The following is an 11,191-nucleotide window of genomic DNA, read 5'->3' on the forward strand; positions in this document are numbered from 1 at the left end:
CTGGACATATATATATATGTGTGTGTGTGTGTGTGTGTGTGAATTACAGTATATATATCTATTGACTAACTTGATATATAAGCAAGATGGATGATATGATCTGCCACACTAGGTTTCATTTTTGGTAACACTAATATTATAGTACTACTGCTGACTTCCGGTTTCAATTCTTGATGTAATGAATGTGGTGTGGCACATTGTGAAAGTGTGAACAACTTCTCAATAACAAAGTTGTCCAGATGGCCCTAATGCATGCTAGGATGTAGTGTTACAAAATTTGTTTAAATGAACGACCTTGACCTTCATTTGTAGGTCATAGGGGTTAAATATGCTAAAATCAAAGACATTTAACACCTCAGGTGACCATTAAGGCCCATGTGCATCTTGTTGTTTTTATTCAAAAAGTATATTTGGAGCTGTATATAGTTTCTGTCTTTGAAAATGTTGATCAATATATATAAATACTCGCCTCATTACTTGTTCAATTAATATAAATACAATTGACTTCATCGTATGCCCCAATTTCAACAGAAATTACTTTTTGTATCAGACGCAGTCGAATCCCTGCTAGTTTAAAGTTCCTTGATATATCTTGTGCAATCTGATGCCAAGTAAGATGTATATACAGGTACCAGCAAGTGAGAATCTGAGAGTCATCGCTTTAGCTTGTTCAATGTATCTATTTCAATACATGTACTTAACTTTTCTGATAATAAATTGTTTTAATTGCAATATCTTAATTCATATAGATGTAAATGTATTTTAAGTAGATCCTTGTTAAATGTCTGCTATATATAACTATATATAGTTTAAAAATATAAATTCAACACGACAACTGTATATATATACACACACATATATATAGCTCCATATAGCTTGACAATGAAGAATCCTAAATATTCACAGGGATTTCATTATCATTCAATTAATTCAAAGTAATTAATTGTTCAAAATATCAACTGTTTGCATTATGTAACTGCCTGAATACTGTTGATCTAGGAAATCATTATCAAATGCCACCAATGATACTATATACACAGTAATCAAATAAATTGTCATATGTGGACTCATTAGCAATAAATAAGTGACAAAGATTTTAACTATAGTCTGATTTTTCCTTATTAAGTTATAATAACTTTTGTGTAACGATGTTGCATTGGTGCAATTGAGTCGTCTGTATCAGGTAGTAGACAAGAGTCTCCTGTCCACATATTCTTTTGTATTGTTGTTAGCCATATATATCACACTGTGAGTTTCACCAATCATTAGTGTTGGTATGATTATTGATTATAATCAATAAGTTAATCCTGCTGAACCAATGGGGGGTGTTCAGGTGGCACATTGGTAACACATGCACTTGCCTTTCACCTAGGCGGCCGGGGTTCGATTCCCCCTATCGGATGTGGAAAGGTATGAGGTCACCTGTCCGACCACATGGGTTTTCTTCAGGTACTATAATGGTTTCCTCCCACAGTAAGACCTTTCGTGCGCTTCCATCCAGGCCAACAAGCGTGTTTAATATAAGTTAATATAAATTGTTTCAAAATTGTTTTAAATCAATTACAAAGGTTAATGATTGATTATACATTTTAATAATCAATTATTTAAAAACAAAAAAAAACAAACACCATTTTCAGATTGCCAGTGATTCTGTATTCTTGCCCTTTTCAAAGGACATGCAATTGCAAGATGTCAAAACATAAATATGACAGAATGATTTTACATAATAATTAGTCATACATGGGTAAATACCAAGCTAAATAAAACAAGCATTCTGTGAGTATTGCTAGACCAATACATGTCCCCTACCGGTGCCCCCAAGTTAAAACTTTAGCCAAATTTGAGTAAAAAAGTTCAGCCACAACTGAAACATTATCATTTTATGAAAATAAGTTCATTCCAAACAATGTGTAAATTCAGCTCTATTGGGGTGAATAAACAATGTTTCCTGCCCATAAAAGATATTCAGGTATTTGTTTGGTATGTCTACTGTACAGAGTAAAAGAATCTAAAGTGAATTTAAATTGAAATGTGTAATAACTGAAGTATCTTGACCACAAACAAAATTCAGTGATTCCAGATCTCCTAACAATTGGTGATCGGGCAGTTTATATCCATCAGATCAAACAAATGAAACTGGTGTTATTGAATGGTTTCTCACAGGAAATAATCTCTGCAAAAGTGATCATGACATAGTGAGAGTGTCACTATACCTGGCATTAAATATAATCCCTGTGAACAATTGTCTTAAGAATCTACTTTATACAGCAACAGAACCCACAAGAATGATGTGTATGTCACTAGATGCAGCGAGTTGCTTAAAATTACACTTGACGGGAGAAATCATATATACAGTCAGTAACGACTAGTCATTTTCTGCCACAAATCGAGCAACAATGTTTCTTTGGTCCTGAAAAAACAACACTTTCAAATCCAAAGTAATTCACAAGAATAATTCTATAACATGTTTCACTTTCACAAAACTTTCTCATTTCTTCCGTCATACAGATTCTGTTTTTTGCAATATAATTTTTGTTGTAGTAAACAATTGCCACTGACGGTTGTCCAACACGTCCAGCACAACCGATTTCTTGTAGGTATTTCTCCAGTGTTGTTGGGGGCCTGCAATGAATGATACGTGAAACACTTGGAGCATTAAGCCCCATTCCCAGTGCAACAGTTGCCAAAACTAATCCGACTTTAGGGGTTTCTTTAGTCAGTTCTTGAATAGTGATTTTCTTCATGGACTCTGCATAATCTTTGTGGTATTGGGCATATATTCTATTCTGTGGAATTTCCTCACCATCATAGCTGGCACCCTTAAGTTTATACGAAAGAAACTGATAAAAATAGGACAATGCTTCCAAACTTTCCACATACATTATGGTTACTGGAAAATGAACTCCTTTTTCCAGCAATTCTGTTGCCACTGGTTGTATCAAGTCATCAAATTTGTCAAATTTATGAAAGTTTGGCAATCTGGTTCTAATTTCTATAAATATCTTTGGACGGTCCACATTCTCACTGATAACAAGTGGATTTTTCAAATTCAGCTGTTTAGATAGACTTGCAATTGATTTCGGTGTAGCAGTTGCTGTGAGAATTAAATGCAAAGCTTTCTCTAGAATGCACATTAACTCCCCAAGCTTCTGGAATGCAGGACGGAATTCTTCTCCCCTTCAAAAAAAAAAGGAAAAAAAGATTAATTGCGGTTGACATTAACAAATATAGAACAAGATTAATTTGTAATTGTTTGTCGCCTCTTTCCTGCGCATGCTTTGTCGATAAATTTCCCAAAAACGGGCTATGATTAGATATTCAATTTCATTAATGTGATGATATCAATAACCCTGCAAAGTTTTAATTCAATCCGACACCAATGAAATTATAACAATTTTAATTATAATACAAATTATCAAAATTTACCATTTTCTTAAAAATATATTGTTGAAGGCAAAGACTGGTTATTGCAACTTGATTTCTTTTTCAATAAGGACTGATTATACTCTAAAATATGAATTCTACCTCATTTTATTTTGCAACATTGCCCTAATGCTGATTTAATTTTTTTTTGCAAATGTGTATTTATACATACCATTCTGAAACCATATGGACTTCATCTATGACTACTGCACAAATGATCTCTTGGTACAGTTGAGACCTAAGAAGTCGACTCTGGATGACAATAAATTATGCAAAAGTCTCCTCTCTCCTGTTATATATATGTAAAATATATATTTTAGGTGACCATGAAATGTCTTAGTTCCGGATAATGTCAGCCAGTTGTTTATATGTTGGTTCGAATATTAGTTTGCTTTGTTGTTTTCCGGAATATAAAGAGTTGCCGCCACGAAGCGAGAATGATGGTGTTGTGTTGTCATTTCTCTGGGTAATTCCCCCAACGTATCCCTCGATTGTAACATGGTGGAGAATCCAAACTCAAGGAAACCTGAACTGCCAAGCAAGTGCCTCATCGTTTTATTTTGATTTTATCGTCGAATTGTAATGTGAACTTATTATTTGCGTAAGCACGTGTGTGGCAGGCAGCCGCTGTGACCGTTTGATGTGTGTTATGCCTATGATGTGACTGTATTGCCGTTTCATCTGTCTTTGTGATTGACACGATTTATACCATTGAGATGCTACCAAATCAGATAGTACGAATATTACAAACCTATGACTTGAGGTTCGATTCCTTACCGTTTAAATACGAGCTCAAGGACGACCAGCATCATTTATCACTTAGTATTGAGTGGGATTTGACAGGTCATGGTGATTCCTGTGATATTACCAAGGTTAAACCGAAATCAAAGTCGCCGTCACAGATCAGGCACGGTAAGCGACGAACCAAGGCATGGAAAAGGCGGAAAGGGATTAAGAGTCATGATCAGGTGGTTATTCCAAAGAGTACAGACGACTCTGGTGTTTCTGTTGAACAGCCAGTTTTACATAGTGTTAGTGTGATGACACAGTGTGACCCTAACCCTGTTAAGCCTATCAGCATTGAGCCTAAGCCTGAGGTTATTGCTACATCATGTGTGAAGTCACCTTCGAGTCATCCAAAGACAGCGCTATTGAATATTGGTAAACCCGTTTGTGAAGGAAAGTTAATTGCTCAACCAACAGGTCAACCTTTCAATAATGTGCACCAGATCAACCCTCCAAAAACTGTCACAGCTGGATTCGTTCGTGAGGAGAAAGCCAATTCTCTACCGACAAGTCCGTGTGATGATGACTTTGGGTGGGACACAAACCCATTTGCTCAACAAATGTCGAGAAAGAGGAACTTGACATCTTCGCAAGTCAATCATGTGACCACTGTTTCGAAACCGTCCAATTTTGACAGTATTGTGAAAAAGTCTGATGATGGGACATGCTCGATCAACTCCAAAGACCTACTAGCATTTCTGATAAATAAGTGATTTTATAATTTGACAATATCTCGTTACTGAAGTGATTTAAGTCGGTGTTGTAGACTGTTTATAGATGATACGTTATACATTGTCGAGTAATATTGATAATATTATCCAATGGGAACCCTATAAACAGTGTATATATACGTACTATACAGTTTAGTTTCAGCATACATGTATATATTACAGATTATTGTGTTATGTGGTGCTGCAATTGTATCTTAATTAATCTAGTGAGATTATGATGTTTTAGTTTTATATATTATGTAATGATGATGAGTGAGTAACATTTCTATTTGGCATATGGACTTTGTGGGATGACTGAAATTTCAAATGTTGATCTATCATAATCAGATCATTGATTTATAAATAATAACTACATGTATGTACTTTGGGTTTCTAATTCATTTCATGGTTCTTCAAAAAATTTCCCTAGGGTAAAATTTTTGTTTTGGGGGGGGCATGTTATATATATGTAAAATATATATTTTAGGTGACCATGAAATGTCTTAGTTCCGGATAATGTCAGCCAGTTGTTTATATGTTGGTTCGAATATTAGTTTGCTTTGTTGTTTTCCGGAATATAAAGAGTTGCCGCCACGAAGCGAGAATGATGGTGTTGTGTTGTCATTTCTCTGGGTAATTCCCCCAACGTATCCCTCGATTGTAACACTCCAGTTGCTCAAATGGAACATCAATTTCAACATATTCATGATCCTGTTCCTCATCGTTCTCGCAATCCGCATCTGTATAAGTTGAGCCATGAGTACCTGTGAAATGTGAAACAGAGATGGGTTATTCAGGCTGATTTCACAATAGTCAGAATAATAGGTTATGTCATGCTTACTGGTGGTTTCAGTTGGTTTTGGTTATGTAGGTTTGAAAAAGGAAAAAGTACTGGTGAGCTGATAACAATTGTCAAAGCAATGAAAAATGAAAGGTACCATACATGTTACGGGAAAGAGTATTATTCAATATTCATCTTGCATTTTGGTACATGACATTTTAAATTTGGTTGTTTTTAAATACGAATGAAATTGACAATTAAAGCATTCTACTTTACAGAGATACAGATCTAGCCAAACCAACAAAGCCAGACCATCGGTGGGAGGGGCTAAACTGGACACAGGGACATAACTTATCACTGTATCATGTGTATGAAAGGGTAGCTGCGATAACGTAGCTCTGGACGACGGACGGATAATTTTTGACAGATGGTCGTCGTCAGAGCTACGATTCCCTCCCATTGCTCGTAATGTAGCAAAACAGTGAACCTCGAAAATGCTACAAATAGCGGATATCGTTTAACTTTGGAGTAATAGTTCGTATAATTAAACATTTCTAATTCAATTTTGCAATGTATTAGCCTACCGTCTAATCTAGAAATCTTTAATTCGCATATTCTGATATCATACTGCTCGGAGTTGTCTCCGTGATCCGCCATGATACTTCTCGAAGAACTCTCGCGAGGATTCTAACCCAAATATGGAACCCGTGATCCATATATGGATGAAGCTACTACGATAAATAAATACATAATCAGAGATATTTAACCACTCTTTTGTAACTCTTGTGAAGAAAGCGAATCTTACTTTGCGTAATTAAATAATTTCAGAATTAATTGACCTTCCTTACCGAGATATATTACTCCGAATCTGTTTTTCTGTTGAAATCTCGCGGGAAACCTCATTAGCATCAATTTATTTTGATTTCCTTATAAGGAAATTGACCTTTACACTTGTATCAAAGATGGCGGTATGTTTGAACTGATATCTCCGTGTGTCTTGCTCGTTTTGGATTTTACTATTTATTGTCAAACATTTGAAGTAATGTGCAGGTTTGTTGCTTGAATATTCATCATAGATACCAGAATCATCAATTTACATGTTTTTTTTTATCCGAGAAAAATTTTACCACTGCTAATACTGCCCGATGTGAATCACATCGGGGCTTGCTACACTATCGGCAATGGGAGGGACTTCATACCCTGCCGGAGAGTAGTGTAGGCAGGGTATGAATATTCGTTCTAATGAAAGGGCTGATATGTATTTCAAACATTTGTAGTAGCAATTGTGACAGTCACACGTGCACCTGTTTTTGTGTTTTAAATGACTATTATAATTTTTTTTTATGGTTGGCTGTCTTAATTATGTGCTTTTACTTACATCGTAAAATGTATCTAAAGATGTATGATCGATTCCCCGGTGTTACAAATTTAAACCTACAACGTTAACGATTTCTTTCCATACTTTGACCAGATCTATAACAGACATGAGGGGATCCAAACATACAATACATAAAGCATACAATATAACTGACACATACCAGTGAAGTTCAAACTGCAAGCAGTAAATCCCTTCTTCCTCATTGTAATGACTTGGTCCTGGATTAGGGAATTCAGCGGGGACACGACTATCACGCTCATTGGTTTCCGTTTCTCCATTTTCAGCTGACAAAACCACGGTAACAGCTGAAATATCACACTTTTGCCGTAGCCTGTGGGTAATACCGATACACAGTCATGATCTTCGTATAATGCTCGCAACGTTTCAATCTGTTTCTCCTTCAAAGTGATATTGTTTTCTTTAAATAAAGGACAATTATCGAGAAAATTTACTTAGACACTGTTCGAATGACGCCATTTTGGAGATCTATATGCACAGCGGAGACTCACCATAATGAGTGATACGGCGACCGCATCACAAATGCACGGCGTTTATACATATCAAATTCATCCGAGGTTAGATGACCGTAGAGAATCGTCCGAGGTGTTCCGAGTGACCGCATTTCATGTAACAGGTAAGTAGATCTAGTTCAAAACTTCGATTGCTGGTGAAAAAAGACAAAACTTTTAACTTGTACTGTGGTATTTATCATCTGTGTATTGTAAGTTACGATTATCGTACTTGTGTACGTACCTGATACTATTTAAGTGAAGTACATGCGGTGTTGCTTATAATAATGCATATTTGTTACTGTTATATATTTTTAGATTGCGGAAATAACCGGATCTATAAATAGATAATTAGGGTAGCGCTGACACTTAATATAGTAGAGCAAGGATACGTAATTTCGCACAGTACGTAAATTCGCACACCTGACGATTTTTTGCGTTTTTTCTCCAAGTGGTCGAGGACTGTGTTTTTTTGTTTATATGTTGACTAATGCTTACCTTTAATGGAACATTTGCCGTTTTAAGTACATCTTTCCAGATTAAGTTCGTTTTGAAAACAAATTTTAACTGATACGACTCTCGTCCGATAAAATGGATACCGGATGATTAAATATTTTATTTGAAATAAGCCCAGTTGTTGATTGGCATGTGAATTTGCAAATATTTAAGGAAAATATCATTTGATCAGATTATAAACAAAACTTAATACAAATCCACCAAGTATAACTAATAACAGCGCTGACCTGTAGACACCCCGTCATTTTCACCGCCTTGTTTACATTACCTCCGTAGGGAGCGGTCATTATTTAAAGCAAAAATGGCGGTAAATTGACTCTTTCCAATTTTACATTTTTAAAGATTTTTTTAATCGTGTCATTGGGCTTTATCTAAGTTTAGGATGTTGTTTGTCTACAAAATGGTTGAAAACTAGATGGGTTAGATGGGTGTGCGAAATTACGTACCCGATCGTCTTCAAACCCAGCAATAAACACAAGTTAACAACAGCTCCCCTGCGCAGTGATACGTGTTTGCATATCAGGTTGCACACTTGTATGTTACGAAACATTAGTACATCTAACAATGTGAGGTATTCTTTCTTGATTTGAAATTGATTTGACGGAAATGTATTTAAAAACATACCGAAAGTGTGCGAAATTACGTACCCCCACTCTAGTGTACTTTGATACTGCTCCTTCGCGAAATGAGTTGTGTTGATCAGTAATTGGCAAAAAAAATCTTTTGTATGATAATTTGAGAAATGTATCGAAAAGTTGACTAACCGATGAACATTGGTCTTAATGGCAACTCGATCTTGTGCACAGGCAACAACGGGTCGTCTTTCACTCTGTCCAGTCTTTGTGATCAACACTGTCTGTCATTTATTATAGGGACTCCAGTTAAAAATTTAAAAAATTATAAAAAAATATGAAAACTGCTTATATAGATAAAGAAAGTCATCCAAAGTCAACAATAAATATTTTCTTGGATTGTTTGACTGTAGATTAATTACAATTTGCAATTTAATCAATGTGTTATTAACTGGGTCACGATCAACAAGGGGGATAACTTAAATATAACAAGAAGCTTTCATAGAGTATTCGTAACGGAAGGGAAATAACTCCTACAGTATAGTCTGTTTCTCTGGTGTTGAACAAATAAATTCAAAACTGTTTTTTATCGTTACTTAAGTGTTAAAAGTAAGATCAATACAGTACATGAGGCAGCATAATATGATCAAATATGTTTGTATATCATGAGTTGTTTGTTATAAATACTTCACGCCAATTTAGAACAAAAACGTTTATGTAAATACATTTTTCTGGAAAAGGCTATACCACAAAGGGAGGTAACAGTTAGTGTGATTTTATTAAAATATTAATCGCCTTTCTCCGCTGCCATTTAGAAGCTTGAAAAATTCACTTAAAATACCTTGATATATGAGCTTTCATTTAGCATATTGACTTTTATCGACCACAAATATTTTCTTGTTCAAAAATAACAAAAACTCAAACGAACATACCACTCTCAGGTACGGGATATTGGCGATCAATATGTTTTACGGATGAAAGAACAAGTATTTCACTTAACCTGAGAAACGAGAAAATACCTTATAAGTCATAGATAACTGGTGACCTCCTTCCTTACTGTGACACTAAGCATCAAGGCTTATTTCAGATATACTTCAAATAACATGTGCTCGGACCAACTGTCATGGCGAATTTAGACATTACAGTTACCTCCCTTTTCACGCCATCTAGCGATAACTGAAGTCCCTTCAACACATCCAAGATTATATATTGGATATATTGACAGACGGGGCCAAGACCACATCCAAAATGAGGGAGAAAGTGCGTGAAAAAAAACTGCGACATTTTTTTATGCATTTAGGGAATGTTCAACATGAGCTTGCGCAAGTGTTAATTACCTCATGCAGGTTATTGATAAGTACATTTTGATGTTAAAATTTGACAATGAGTAATATTTGAAAAAAATAAAAAACAAATGATTGATTCTGTAAAAAATATCTTTAATAAAGTTTATAGCAAGGAACTGTATGTAGTGAATTATTAATGATATAGTCACTTGGGATCTCTAACTAATATACAAAAGTAACTATCTTTCTGCTGACTTTTTAATTTTTTTTTTATTATATATAATCAGTTTCTATTTTGTCCTGAAAAATTTCCAAATATATTTTTTCAAATGATCTCCCTTTATTTCCCAAATAAAAATTACACAGATTTTTATTAATGTAACAAATTGGGATTAAGGGGAAATTTTCCCATTTAATCCGAGATGGTTGACACTTACGATATACAAATGTCTATACATATGTTGTTTGATTAAATATATATAGTGATCAATTTAAAATCTAATGTACAATTTATAATTCCATTTTCTCTATACATTAGTCTATAATCGGTCTTGGACTTATAAACGCACTAAGCACCTATGATTAAACATTCTAGACATGGTAAATGATAAAAATATGTACAAAACATTTATATAACACTGTGAAAAAAAATACAGAACAATACAAGGAATCACTTCACTAATGTCAAATTCCCACATCTTACATGTAGATTAAAAGTAGATTACTCACTATAAGGACACACATTCTAAACTCATATACTATATATGTTAACTTACACATTAGTATAAATCTCTGAAATAGTAACACAGCTAGGTTAGCAAGATTTATAATACTAATTAAACCAGTATAAAATTAAAATGGATCACAGAAGATATATAACTATATGTGCACAACATATATTGTTCATTTATATGTTATAACAGTATTTACTGTGTACATGTAATAATATCTATATTTATAACAGTATTTATATGCAATGACAATATTTAGATACATGTATATATGTAATAAGAATATTTGTATGTAATAAAAATTGTTTATATGTAACAACAGTAGTAATATGTAATAATATAATTCATGTGTAATAACATTATGTATATGTAATAACATTATGTATATGTAACAACAGTATCTATATATACATTGTATATGATAAAAGTATCTACATGTATATGTAATAACAGTAAGATTTTTTGATTTTCTATACAATTATATATATTTCATTTTAGA

General features: G+C 34.2%; 1 protein-coding gene across 1 annotated transcript; it reads right to left on the reverse strand.

Moving 5' to 3' along the window:
* Window positions 1–1,630: 1,630 nt before the first annotated feature.
* LOC117345101 (ATP-dependent DNA helicase RecQ-like) lies at window positions 1,631–3,709 on the reverse strand. Its single transcript, XM_033908053.1, has 2 exons — window positions 3,596–3,709; window positions 1,631–3,177 (listed from the first exon to the last, which is right to left on the reverse strand). Exons 1-2 carry the CDS (start codon window positions 3,607–3,609, stop codon window positions 2,370–2,372), a joined length of 822 nt encoding a protein of 273 aa, XP_033763944.1. The 5' UTR covers window positions 3,610–3,709; the 3' UTR covers window positions 1,631–2,369.
* Window positions 3,710–11,191: the final 7,482 nt, after the last annotated feature.

The sequence above is a fragment of the Pecten maximus genome, chromosome 16, assembly GCF_902652985.1.
Source record: "Pecten maximus chromosome 16, xPecMax1.1, whole genome shotgun sequence".
NCBI lineage: Eukaryota > Metazoa > Mollusca > Bivalvia > Pectinida > Pectinidae > Pecten > Pecten maximus.